Genomic DNA, 14,975 nt, shown 5'->3' on the forward strand with positions numbered 1-14,975 from the left:
GCAATAATGGTAGTAAACTGGAAAGTTGTTTAAAATTGCATACTCTCTATGAAAAATAAAAAAAAAATATGTCGGGTTTTATATGACTTTAAGTATAATCAGCTATTTCAAATAACAAAATAAAGTTAAAGGAGCTACTCCTGCAAGTAAAATGGATCCCTGGTAAAATAATAAATGGAAGGAAATGTTACAGTACACTGTCCTTTTAATTGGTGAGATATAGTTTGACACCTGGTTTTGGCATACAGTATATGTGATGGGCTACAGGAATGTAGGTTTGATCTGAGGGCTGATATGGGCGCATAACTGGCAAAGGCTGAAGATAATTGGTTGACCTGACCTACCTAGTTCTTAAGATCACGCACTGGTGGTCCAGTAATTTTGTAGAAGACCGCTGGCAACCCTACTAATGAACTGGAGATATCTGAGGACACTGCTAGCAGTTAATGTGCTCTCTGAACCAACCCAGCGCAGTGGATAGAAGGCTTGAAGCATGCAGAATTGGGAGACATGAAACAGGCGAGTTACCTGACAGATAATGTTATCATAGTAAGCCAATGCACGGGCATGGGGGGAGAGGTTAGATGGAGTGTCGCATAGTTTCCTTACATTTGGGTGCGAGCCTTCTGCAATCGTGGACAGAGAAAAATTATCGTTGTGGAGCTCTGAAGGAGTCCTGTACCTGCTGGATTAGAGAATAAAAAAGAATTACTTACAAACCAAAGAAGGTTTTACACAATTGTTTTAAACACTTTCTGCTTTTGTTTATAAAAGATGTGCTTTTATCACGCTCCCTTAGATGCAGAAAAGCCATTTCTATAACCTGTAAATGAAATAGCTGGTTTTGGCAATTTGCAGCAGTTTTGGATTTTGCTTTCTGGGGAGTGTGGCACAAGCACAATTTTTACATAAAAGTGTCCTTTTAATCTTTTAATTTACATATTAAAAGTGTGTCTTATGGCCCTACGCTTTTGGGAAAAAATCCGATCTTTACCTCAGATTGCTCCTCATCCCTCGCCAATTCACTCACTTTCGGGCCTACTCAAAGCCCTTAGGGACTCAAATCCCCTCCTAAGGCATACACATGGTATCAATAATATAGGAGATCTATTCCCTGACGGATGACTAATTTCACTTGCAAACTTTCGCTCTGCCTACCAGCCCACCCAATTGCTTCAGTTCGAGTTCTGGAGACTTTGGCGTCTCTTACAATCATAGGGGTTCACTGTTCATCACCTACATGCTCCCACCAGCTGGGAAAAAGATGGAATACAGCCAAAAGAATCCCTAGGGTATTATCAATCTCCTATCGAGATGTGCTTAATCCTCCCACTTACTATAAATCTGCCTATATCATATCTTGGGAGAGAGCCCTACAATTTCACGCCACCCAGGGCGAATGGTCCAAAGCAATCTTAATTACAAAGCAAGCCCTTTATTGTATTACCCTGCTAGAATTGTACCTCAAGGTTTGTACTCAGTGGCACCTAACCCCCCTAAGATTCATTAAAATTTGTCACTTGAATTCTCCCTTATGCTGGAGGGGATGTGGAATGGTGGGGTCGCCGGCCCACGTGTGGTGGGAATGTCAAGTACTAAAACCCCTCTGGAGACTGCTCTCCCGTAAATGTCTCAACCTGGATCCTCTATTGTGGGTCAAACCGCAGACCGTACTGTTCCATCTGTTTATTGAGTTTCCTCTTACTCCCAAGAGTCTGCTTAGTATCTATTTACTGATAACAGTGAAATTGTCTATTGCTTGACTATGGAAACAAGTCACACTCCCCACTTGGAATGATATCTCTAAGGTTAGGAACTATCTAGAAACAATGAAGAGTCCTATCTTTACCATTAATATTATTATTATTAACCGGTATTTGTAGAGCGTCAACAGATTCCGCAGCGCTAATAATAAAGTTAATCTTCACTGTAAGACATGGGAAGTCGGGAAAAAGATTAGATAAATGTAAAAGAGCCCCTGGTGCATGGTTCTTATACCCTTTCCCCTAATTTCTTCCCTACCATACTCTGATCTTGCCCTCCCCCTCCATTTTTTCTTCCTTCTCCTCTCTTTGCCTTATCATGTCCGTTCCGACACACCTGTCAATATTTTTGGCGCCTAGTTTTACACATACAAATCTTTTGAAGAATTATGAGCACAATGGCATCCTAAATTGTTGGATGCTGTTCTACTGTCCACATTACATGTTAAATTATAAGCCAGTTGTCAATGTATATTGATGTTTGCACCATGTTCTAATACTTGCGATGTTTGCGTTGATTACTGTAATACGATATTTCAAAACAAATTGTAATTAAAAAAAAAAGTGTGTCATATGTATTACAGTAACTGAGTTGAGGACCATTTTACAAGGATTTGAGGGGCATTGTCTGGGCTTACTGTGTCTAGAATGCTAAGGACCCCTTTAGAGACTGCTTTACAAGTAGTTGTCTAAAATCTGGTGAGTAGAAGATCATTAAATGGACAGAAACAGATGCAGATAAAATATATACTTTAGTATGTCTCTATGTTATATTGATGGCCACAAAAAAAGTATTTAACAGCTGTGAAGTTGATATATTTAATTATGGAGCAGAATAATGAATACATTGACATTAATTATTGCAGCAATAACTATGTAAGATGATGAAACAGTCTGTATAATTAATCCTCACTAGTAATGTGCATGGATATCAGATTGACAGTACATATATTTAAAGGGAAAGTATGCACCTTGAGATTGTACTATAAAGGGCTAGATTACAAGTGAAGCACTAATTTATTGCGCGCCCACAAACGGCAAATTCGCAGCACAATAAATAACCAGCCATTACAAGTGGCTGGTTAATGCTACCGCAAGCTCACGGTAACAATTAGCACTCTGAAAATTAACCAGATGTCAGACCTCTGGTTAATCTTAAAAATGTCCCCCCAAAATAAAGTGTGAGGTTTATTTTGTACAAAAATAAATTGTAGCATCTTTATTTTGTTTTTAAAAACTGCACGAGTGCAGTGCAAATATCACGCTCCACTTGCTTAAAATGCTTAATTATGTGTAGTCAAAAAATGTTGCAGTGATTTATTTTGTACCTTTTCCCTGCAATTTAAAGTGATGGTAAATTTATGATATTTGGTAGTAACATGAACATGAGACGCCTAATAAGGCTTAATTGTGATTATAAATGATACTTAGCCAAAAACTTATTTTTGACCAGAATTGCTGAATTTTGGGGCAATTCCAAAACATATGCATTCAGTTAGGATTAAGATTGGAGCATTGCGGACAATTATTAATAATGTTAGGGAACCATTTAGTTAAAGTCGAAGGCACAATATATACTCCGTTAATTAATTTAATATGGTTTTCTCGCCAGCTTGCCGCTAAGTGTAGCTCTTTCCACTTTCCGGATACTGCCAATGATATCCTTTTTATCTATCTCTGGTATATCTGATTGCCATTTGAATACTAACAATTGCGAATTTAAGTCTCCTAAAACATTCAGTATCAATTTGAGCCAGTAATTGCTAGAGTGATTACCTGCAGAATATAGAAGACAACCTGCATGTATCCCAGAGTATATCCATACATGATTTGTTTTTTTAGTTAATTCGTAAAACCAGTGCCGTGTTTGTAACGGTACCAACCGGATACCAAGGGTTAACACCAGGGAACAATGTCCTGCATAGGGAATCAGCAATTCACAACCCAGCCAGTTTTCAGGTTTTAAACAGAATGAATTTTATTAAGGCTCATATGCCCAGTATTTATGCAGGTCTGACCCCCCCCAGAAGGGGGGTTGAAAGAATGTTGTACATTAGATGGAGGGAACACGCCCTTTTACATGATACAATAGAATACCTTGCTCAAGCTGATAACAATTTAAACACAGACACACACTTGGCTTTCCTTATCATCTAGGGTCTGCTCTCTGAGGTTGATTAAACAATGGACTGTGTATCAATAACATTAATGACAGTGCACCATAGCTGAGGCTAAAGCTGAACACAGTTAACTCTTTCAGTGCTGACAGAAGGGTCTGTCACATCTACATAGCACAATATACAGCCTATAGACAACCTTTCTCACGTTATAGTCCAGAAGTGGCTAGGTTTGCCACAATGCTCCCCCAGAACCAAGCCGGCATACACAGTCTGATCCCAACGGATCGGCTTGGGGATGTCCGGGGCAACAACTTTCGGCTCAAGTAAGCTACGGGGTGTTCTCCGCCATCTGCTCCAACTTGGCTCAGTACTGCCCCCACCCCAAACATGGAAGCGTCTCTTCCCGGAGGGACTGGGCTTGGGTAGTCACAGGGTTAACATCAGCGGGATCCATGGGAGCATAGGCAGAAACAAGGGGGGCCAAGTCATTTCCAAGGAGAACATCAGCAGGTAAGTCCTTCTTGACCCCCACATTCACAAGTCTAGCGCCCACTCCCCAATCCAAATGTACCCTGGCAACAGGTAGGCGGAACACAGTGCCCCCTGCTACCCTCACAGCCACAGTGTCTCCAGTGTGCTGTTTCTCAGGCACCAAGTTCTCTTGAAGCAAGGTCATGGTAGCACCAGTATCCCGTAGACAACTGACCTCCTTCCCATTCACTTTAACCCGTTGCCGGTTATTCCAGTGGGCAGCTTGCACGGGGTCTGCTTCATGTAGGCTGCCCCAGCATTCTGGCGCCTCTACGTAGCGGGCCACAGGCTGAGGATTATGTGGGATTCCGCCAGCGGGTCTTCTCCAGGACTGTGCTTGATTCGCTGCGTTTAGGGGACACTCTGGTCTTTTGTGCCCTAGTTGCTTACATCCAAAGCACCGAATAGGTTGTGAGTAGCCCCGCGAATTGAACCGGGCTCTCTGAGGGTAGTTCGTGGCCGGAGGCCGTGTGGTATAGCGGTGCGCCGGGGGTTGGTAACTGGCAGCTGCTGGGGTGACTGGGGGTCTGTACTCCACTCTAGCAGTGGGCAATCGGTATACTGCTCCCCCTGCCCCTCGTACTGCCACGGATCCGCCAGTGGGTGCTGTATCCGGCACCAAATGGGGAGCTATCAGGGTTAAAGTAGCTCCCGAATCCCGAAGTCCCTGGACCGACATCACCTCATGCAGAATTCCCAGGGGTTCCTCGGCTTGGGTGCTCAACACCTCATGAGCGGCTGGCTCCGTTTGGTAATGGTGAGCAGCCGCCCTTGGGGCCAGGTTCTGTCTGACCTGGTTCCAAGCTTGTCTGCTCCGATTTTGGGTGCACTCACGTGCCATATGTCCCCACTGCTTGCAGGTGTGGCATTGTATATTAGCCCGTCCGTTGTTAGGCTGTAGTCCATGGCGCCTCCTGGCATCAAAATGCTGGTCTGCTAATCTGGCTGCTTCGGTTAAGGTGAGGGGTTTTCGATCTCTCACCCATTCTTGGGCTTCTGGGGACAAGCCGTTAAAGAATTGCTCCAACAGCATCAGTTGTCGCAATTCTTCCATGGTGGTAGCTTGGCTGGCCTGTATACACCCCTGAGATGCTTGATCCAGCTTGTGGGCCCACTCTGCATGGGAATCTCTTTCTGGCTTGCGCAGGCCTCTAAACTTGCGCCGGTATGCCTCTGAGGTAATGGCATATCTTTCCAAGATCGCTCTCTTCACTTTAGCGTAATCCTTGCTGTCCTCCCTGGGTACAGCGCGATACGCTTCCGCTGCCCTACCGGCTAGCTTGCCTGCTAGCACCGGCACCCATACGGACTGCTCCAAATCATGTAACTCGCACAGTCTCTCAAAATCCTGTAAATACCCATCAATCTCATCCTTCTCCTCACAAAACATTTTAAATGCATGGTATGGGATTTTGGGTCTTACTGGGTTGCTGAGTGCGTCCAAAATGGATTCTGCTCGGGAGGATGCATTCCGCGGACTGTGTGCCATCACGTACTCCTGCACATCTGCCATTACCACGGATAGCATATCCCGTGGTACAGGTTGGGGTAAAAATTCCAGCCTGGTCCTCATTTCCCTCTGGTATAGGGTCTCCTCCATGGCTGCTGGAGGCGTAGCGCTGCGAGCTCTGTCTCCCTCCATCAGCTCAGCAATTAATATAGCCTTGGGTTTGCTGCTGCCTATCTTTCCCCTGGCTTCTAGCAGTTCCTTTTACGTTTGTCTCTTTAGCTTAGAATAATCCATCTCCATTCACTTCGGTCCCTGGTACTCCTTCCATCTTAGTCAGTATTGTAGTAATCCCCCTCTTCCTGAGGTTACTGGCTTGTGTAGTTGCTCTTCTGGGCGATAAGGTTCATTCCGTCGCTTGCCACCAATTGTAACGGTACCAACCGGATACCAAGGGTTAACACCAGGGAATAATGTCCTGCATAGGGAATCAGCAATTCACAACCCAGCCAGTTTTCAGGTTTTAAACAGAATGAATTTTATTAAGGCTCATATGCCCAGTATTTATGCAGGTCTGACCCCCCCCAGAAGGGGGGTTGAAAGAATGTTGTACATTAGATGGAGGGAACACGCCCTTTTACATGATACAATAGAATACCTTGCTCAAGCTGATAACAATTTAAACACAGACACACACTTGGCTTTCCTTATCATCTAGGGTCTGCTCTCTGAGGTTGATTAAACAATGGACTGTGTATCAATAACATTAATGACAGTGCACCATAGCTGAGGCTAAAGCTGAACACAGTTAACTCTTTCAGTGCTGACAGAAGGGTCTGTCACATCTACATAGCACAATATACAGCCTATAGACAACCTTTCTCACGGTATAGTCCAGAAGTGGCTAGGTTTGCCACAGTGTTTGTAAATATTACAAGGTTGTATTGTTGTTTTAAGTCTGCAAAGGAAAGAGTACTAGAGGAATCTGGATCTTTTAATTGAAATATATATATTTAGCCCTTTATTGGCCCAAACTTTGTTATGCACTCCTTCAGTAAAATATGGGTTTCCAACAATTGGTAATGAATTAGAAATCGTATAGTCAGCATCTAGTAATTTACATAGAGCATGCCAAGCTTTAATAATTGTGTATATAGAAATATATTTCTCCATCTTTATTGGTAGTTTCCCCACTTGACAGTGAAGTAATGCTTGAAGCCACTAGGGATGCAATATAGTCACCTTCTGTGAGCCAATCTAGTGCTACCTTCCCCAAGAAAATATTATTATAAATATACAATGAGGGAAAGTCAAATCCTCCCTTCTGTTTTGCATGCATTAAGAAATGAATAGAGTTAAAAAGTTTCGATAAGGTATATAGTCCAGTATGATATAAGTCTGTATCTGTACCTGGTATAGTTCTTGTTTTTTTGTTTTGTTTTTTTTTCTGCTTACAGTCTTTAAAAATAATAGTAGTATCTATTACGTTTTTCATTTTATGTATGTGATGCAAGTATGGATACTATGGAATATATAAAGGCAGAATATGTTGTATCTAATTATGTGTTTGTATAAAATTAGGTAATTCAATTAAAGCTAATAAGTCCGTTAGACTCTGTTAAAAGCCTTATTATTTTACTTATATGGACGACTATGTCAGTGTACAAACGTTATCTCCAATAAAAAAATAATTCATAAAAAAAAAACATAATTTATGTAAGAACTTACCTGATAAATTCATTTCTTTCATATTAGCAAGAGTCCATGAGCTAGTGACGTATGGGATATACATTCCTACCAGGAGGGGCAAAGTTTCCCAAACCTCAAAATGCCTATAAATACACCCCTCACCACACCCACAAATCAGATTAACGGATAGCCAAGAAGTGGGGTGATAAGAAAAAAGTGCGAAAGCATAAAAAACAAGGAATTGGAATAATTGTGCTTTATACAAAAAAATCATAACCACCACAAAAAAAGGGTGGGCCTCATGGACTCTTGCTAATATGAAAGAAATTAATTTATCAGGTAAGTTCTTACATAAATTATGTTTTCTTTCATGTAATTAGCAAGAGTCCATGAGCTAGTGACGTATGGGATAATGACTACCCAAGATGTGGATCTTCCACGCAAGAGTCACTAGAGAGGGAGGGATAAAATAAAGACAGCCAATTCCGCTGAAAAATAATCCACACCCAAAATAAAGTTTAAATCTTGTAATGAAGAAAACTGAAATTATAAGCAGAAGAATCAAACTGAAACAGCTGCCTGAAGTATTTTTTCTACCAAAAACTGCTTCAGAAGAAGAATACACATCAAAATGGTAGAATTTAGTAAAAGTATGCAAAGAAGACCAAGTTGCCGCTTTGCAAATCTGATCAATCGAAGCTTCATTCCTAAACACCCAGTAAGTAGAAACTGACCTAGGAGAATGAGCTGTAATCCTTTGAGGCGGAGATTTACCCGACTCGACATAAGCATGATGAATTAAAGATTTCAACCAAGATGCCAAAGAAATGGCAGAGGCCTTCTGACCTTTCCTAGAACCGGAAAAGATAACAAATAGACTAGAAGTCTTTCGGAAATTCTTAGTAGCTTCAACATAATATTTCAAAGCTCTAACAACATCCAAAGAATGCAATGATCTCTCCTTAGAATTCTTAGGATTAGGACATAATGAAGGAACCACAATTTCTCTACTAATGTTGTTAGAATTCACAACCTTAGGTAAAAATTTAAAAGAAGTTCGCAACATCGCCTTATCCTGATGAAAAATCAGAAAAGGAGACTCACAGGAAAAGAGCAGATAATTCAGAAACTCTTCTAGCAGAAGAGATGGCCAAAAGAAACAAAACTTTCCAAGAAAGTAATTTAATGTCCAGTGAATGCATAGGTTCAAACGGAGGAGCTTGAAGAGCCCCCAGAACCAAATTCAAACTCCAAGGAGGAGAAATTGACTTAATAACAGGTTTTATACGAACCAAAGCTTGTATAAAACAATAAATATCAGGAAGAATAGCAATCCTTCTGTGAAAAAGAACAGAAAGAGCAGAGATTTGTCCTTTCAAGGAACTTGCAGACAAACCTTTATCCAAACCATCCTGAAGAAACTGTAAAATTCTCGGAATTCTAAAAGAATGCCAGAAAAAATGATGAGAAAGACACCAAGAAATGTAAGTCTTCCAGACTCGATAATATATCATCCTAGATACAGATCTACGAGCCTGTAACATAGTATTAATCACAGAGTCAGAGAAACCTCTTTGACTAAGAATCAAGCGTTCAATCTCCATACCTTTAAATTTAAGGATTTGAGATCCTGAAGGTAAAAAAGGACCTTATGACAGAAGGTCTGGTCTTAACGGAAGAGTCCACAGATGACAAGAAGCCATGCGGACAAGATCCGCATACCAAAACCTGAGAGGCCATGCTGGAGCCACCAGCAGAAAAAACGAGCATTCCTTCAGAATCTTGGAGATTACTCTTGGAAGAAGAACTAGAGGCGGAAAGATATAGGCAAGATGATACTTCCAAGGAAGTGACAATGCATCCACTGCTTCCGCCTGAGGATCCCTGGATCTGGACAGATACCTGGGAAGTTTCTTGTGTAGATGAGAAACCATCAGATCTATTTCTGGAAGTCCCCACATTTGAACAATCTGAAGAAACACCTCTGGGTGAAGAGAGACCACTCGCCCGGATGTAACGCTTGGCGACTGAGATAATCCACTTCCCAATTGTCTATACCTGGGATATGAACTGCAGAGATTAGACAGGAGCTGGATTCCGCTTATACCAGTATTCGAGATACTTCTTTCATAGCCAGAGGACTGTGAGTCCCTCCTTGATGATTGATATATGCCACAGTTGTGACATTGTCTGTCTGAAACAAATGAATGATTCTCTCTTTAGAAGAGGCCATGACTGAAGAGCTCTGAAAATTGCACAGAGTTCCAAAATATTGATTGGTAATCTCACCTCCTGAGATTCCCAAACCCCTTGTGCTGTCAGAAACCCCCATACAGCTCCCCAACCTGTCAGGCTTGCATCTGTTGAGATCACAGTCCAGGTTGGAAGAAAAAAAGAAGCCCCCTGAACTAAACGATGGTGGTCTGTACCACGTCAGAGGGTGTCGAACAATCGGTTTTAAAGATATTAAATGAGATATCTTTGTATAATCCCGGCACCACTGGTTCAGCATACAGAGCTGAAGAGGGCGCATGTGAAAATGAGCAAAGGGGAACACGTCCAATGCAGCAGTCATAAGAACCTAGAATTTCCATGCATAAGGCTACCGAAGGGAATGATTGAGACTGAAGGTTTCGATAAGATGAAAACAATTTCAGACGTCTCTAATCCAACAGAAACAGAGTCATGGACACTGAATCCATCCGGAAATCTAAAAAAGGTTACTCTTGTCTGAGGAATCAACAAACTTTTTGGTTAATTGATCCTCCAACCATGTTCTTGAAGAAACAACACTCATAAAAAGCTGGAAAGGATCTTTCCATTGAAAATGAGCAAAGGGAATTGAATCCAAAGCTGTTAAAACTTCTATGCATATATAGCAACTGAAGGAAATAATAGAGACTAAAAGTACCGACAGACGGAACCCAATACAAATTGTCCCTTGTCTGATAGAGACAAAGATAGTGACATAAACCATCTGGAAACCTAAAAAGGTGACCCTTACGTGAGGAATCAAGAGCTTTTGAAAAAAAGATCCTCTAACTATGTCCTGAAGAGCAAGTGAAACATATGAGATTCCGCATCCACAGGAAATAATCTGAATGAAAACAGAAAAATGAAGAATATGCATTTATTGTATCTAATGAAAACAAGTAATGCTATCAATGACCATAAAAAGGCAGAATAGTTTGAATAAAACTCCAAAACCCAGTTCTTAGAAAAAGAACTGGAAGAAATACCCCAGAAGATTCCAGGTCTGAGCAGCGCTTGAACCCCATGGGTACCCAGCCATGCTTCAACAGTATCCAAAATATATAGGACAGAAACACACTGAAAGAAAGTGTTAGCCTTACTGGAATAAAATCAAAGACATTTGGACATAATAGAACCAAATAAATTTCAAAGAAGTCTTAACCTGCCCCTTACCAGCAAGCTGGAATACGGCACGTACATCGCAATATTAGGGAGCTGATTTCGAACCCCAATTATAAACATGTTACTTGGGAAAGAACTCAGGAATTCGTTCCTTAATAAGAACAACCAAACTAGTATAAGCTTAAAGTTTATTCTTAGAACTCAATCTTGAAGCCCATAGTAACAGTTAAGAATTGATTATCTTAGAACAAAAGAAATATAGATTTTCTTTTTTGTTTTTTAAAAAATCACAAAATTCTTCTAGCTAAAATAGCTAAAGACATAGATTAACCCTCATTTGCGAATATATTCAATAAAATGAAGACACAAATGAAATCATTAGCATGATAGTCCATTTTAAAGGACCAGTCAAAACAGAGGACTTGCAAAATGCAAAACAACAAGACAAATGCAACAGCACCTAGTCTAGTAAATGTTGTCCCTTTAACAATGCTAAAATAAATCATAATCTGATACTTGATCTTAAAGTAAACAGAAAAAATGAAGCAATTGCAATATCACAGGACCAAGAAAAGTACCTGAAACTAAATAATTTTCCATAAATAAGAAATAACTATATAAAGGAAAATAAATACTATTTTGCTATAAAAACAATAGCATAATTAGTAGGAGTAGAGATAGCTCCAATAAATTGGAGAACCCTCCAAATTAAATTTAACTGCTGACAAAGAATATAGTTTAAAAATAAAAGAAAATTCTCAGCCTATTCCATTCCCTAGTATGGGGAATTGGAAAGAAAACCTCTGAAATCACAGAAGAATAAAAAGGCAGAAATAGTGTCAACTAGTTTTAAAGAACTAGTTACCTTAATATCCAAAATAATCAACACCTCTTCAAAAAAGAACAAATGTACTTTAATAATAAAAAAATTATATAAAAAAGTAGATTTGTTAGTGTCAATATCTGATGAAGAGAATTTCTGAAAGGGAAAAAAACATCATCAGAGAAGGATAAATCAGTATGTTGTTGGTCATTTGAAACTTCAATAATTAAAAAAGAAGTGAAAAAGACCTAAAAATTGTATTAGAAGGTACGAAGTCAGACAAAGCCTTAATCAGAAAAAATATTTCTTATAAATCTTTTAAACATTTCTTGTACTTAAGAATGGAAATGTATAAAGCATAAATACTAATGGAATCTGCATGTAAAAGTATATCATAATAACTTAATACAAACCATAGCTAAAGATAAACATTTATAATATTTAAAATAAATTAACTTAGCTTTGGTAGAACTGAAACTCAGTTAAGAATTTTTCCAGAAGTGGCTTCTGACTCAGGGACAAACAGAGACATCTTGCAATATGTAATAGAAAAAACAACATATAAAGCAAAATTGATCAAATTCCTTAAATGACAGTTTCAGGAATGGGAAAAAAATGACAGTGAACAAGCTTCTAGCAACCAGAAGCAATAAATAATGAGACTTAAATAATGTGGAGACAATAGTGACGCCCATATTTTTTAGCGCCAAAAAAGACGCCCACATTATTTGGCGCCTAAATGCTTTTGGCGCCAAAAATGACGCCACATCCGGAACGCCGACACTTTTGGCGCAAAAAACGTCAAAAAAATGACGCAACTTCCAGCGACACGTATGACGCCAGAAACAGAAAAAAAAATTTGCGCCAAAAAAGTCTGCGCCAAGAATGACGCAATAAAATGAAGCATTTTCAGCCCCCGCGAGCCTAATAGCCCACAGGGAAAAAGTCAAATTTTAAGGTAAGAAAAAATTGATTGATTCATATGCATTATCCCAAATATGAAACTGACTGTCTGAAATAAGGAACGTTGAACATCCTGAGTCAAGGCAAATAAATGTTTGAATACATATATTTAGAACTTTATAAACAAAGTGCCCAACCATAGCTTAGAGTGTCACAGAAAATAAGACTTACTTACCCCAGGACACTCATCTACAAGTAGTAGAAAGCCAAACCAGTACTGAAACGAGAATCAGTAGAGGTAATGGTATATATATAAGAGTATATCGTTGATCTGAAAAGGGAGGTAAGAGATGAATCTCTACGACCGATAACAGAGAACCTATGAAATAGACCCCGTAGAAGGAGATCATTGAATTCAAATAGGCAATACTCTCCTCACATCCCTCTGACATTCACTGCACGCTGAGAGGAAAACCGGGCTCCAACCTGCTGCGAAGCGCATATCAACGTAGAATCTAGCACAAACTTACTTCATCACCTCCATAGGAGGCAAAGTTTGTAAAACTGATTTGTGGGTGTGGTGAGGGGTGTATTTATAGGCATTTTGAGGTTTGGGAAACTTTGCCCCTCCTGGTAGGAATGTATATCCCATACGTCACTAGCTCATGGACTCTTGCTAATTACATAAAAGAAATAATAATAATAATATAAATAAGAAGAAATCTTAAAATAAATAAAAACATAAAATATACACGCATATATAAAAAAAAGTCAGATGAAAAAAAATAAAATATATATATATATATATAATATGGTAATCCCTAAAAGCAGTATGTCTTCAAATAAGCATTAGTGTCATAATAAATAGATGTAAGGTGACAAATGATTCTGTGTCCCTATAATCTATTTTAAAAATGTGAAGTCAGAGTTGTGTGATAATCCTCAAATATAAGGTAAAATAGAGGGTTCCTCAATAAAAAAAAATGCAAAAAATATAGAACTATAAAAAATACAAAAAGTAAAAAATAAAAATGAAGATACTTATAATCTATAGTGTGTCCAAATGATCCCCATGTGGATTGGAACCTAAGGGAATAAATACAACAATGTGCAATACCAAAGTGATAAATGCCCTTGCACATAGAAGGATATGTTCTTAGTATTTATAAAGACATATTCCTATATATATATATCTGTATATATCTATACCTATACATAATCATCTATATATATATAGGTATGGATATAGATTTTACCAGAATACCATCATATATACAGGTAGCCCTCAGTTTACGCCGGGGTTAGGTTCCAGAAGGAATGGTTGTAAATCGAAACCATTGTAAATTGAAACCCAGTTTACAATGTAAGTCAATGGGAAGTGAGGGAGATAGTTTCCAGGCCCCTCTCAAAATTGTCATAACACCTAATACATTATTTTTAAAGCTTTGAAATGAAGACTTTAAATGCTAAACAGCATTATAAACCTACTAAAATATTCACACAACACAAAATATATAATTAAACTAAGTTGAATGAACAAAATCATTTGCTAAACAGCATTATAAACCTAATAAAATAATCACACAACACAGACTTCACTTGCATTTTTCTGCAAACAGTTCTTTCTATGCATTCAAATCTGGACTGATTTATAGACGGGAAGATCTTGTTCCTTTAAATTCTGCTCGATAGCTCAGGTCTGGTTAAACTGATTAATTTCAGCTTGCTTGGCTTTGCTGCAACACAAGCGGACAGCTCCACCTACTGGCTATTTTAATAAATGCACTGCTTCTCAATGCTTTTCAATAGCAGTCACATGACTGGAAAAAAAGGTTGTTATTCTGAAACGGTGTAAATTGAACCGTTGTAAAACGAGGGCCACCTGTATACAAATATGTATTTATGAATAAATAGAACATATTCTGCTATGTGAAGAACATTGGATTGGGAAATATTCATATTCTCATGTCAGGTTAGCGAACTTAAGAAATTGAATATGTGATTGGGTTTTCACTTGAGTAGGGTGTTAGGTTTTCTCCACTTTTCTTGCTCCATTGGTTTCTATGTGGAATACGTTAACACGGTTGCGATATTCTAACTTCAGCTTTTTGTGCGCATTGGGTTAGCGCACAAGCAAAAACTTTTTACTTTTCAACTAGTAATACGTCCACTACGCGACGCACACAATGTATGTATTGAGGGTTTTGGTACAAAGCCTGATAGCTTGCACAACAGTTATAAGTATACGCAGGCGCTGGATTAACCAACATTGTAGACTCTAGGCTATAAGGTATCCCGTCATTGGAAGACTTGGAGTACAAACA

General features: G+C 39.1%; 1 protein-coding gene across 1 annotated transcript in view; it reads right to left on the reverse strand.

Moving 5' to 3' along the window:
- The window catches only part of CSPG5 (chondroitin sulfate proteoglycan 5), a 176,110-nt gene that overhangs the window by 37,921 nt on the left and 123,214 nt on the right, over positions 1-14,975 (reverse strand). Inside the window, exon 5 of the mRNA XM_053715645.1 lies at positions 529-682. Within this exon, the coding sequence (XP_053571620.1) occupies positions 529-682 (154 nt within the window). The remainder of the gene's footprint in view (positions 1-528; positions 683-14,975) is intronic.

This window comes from Bombina bombina, chromosome 5, assembly GCF_027579735.1.
Source record: "Bombina bombina isolate aBomBom1 chromosome 5, aBomBom1.pri, whole genome shotgun sequence".
Lineage (NCBI taxonomy): Eukaryota > Metazoa > Chordata > Amphibia > Anura > Bombinatoridae > Bombina > Bombina bombina.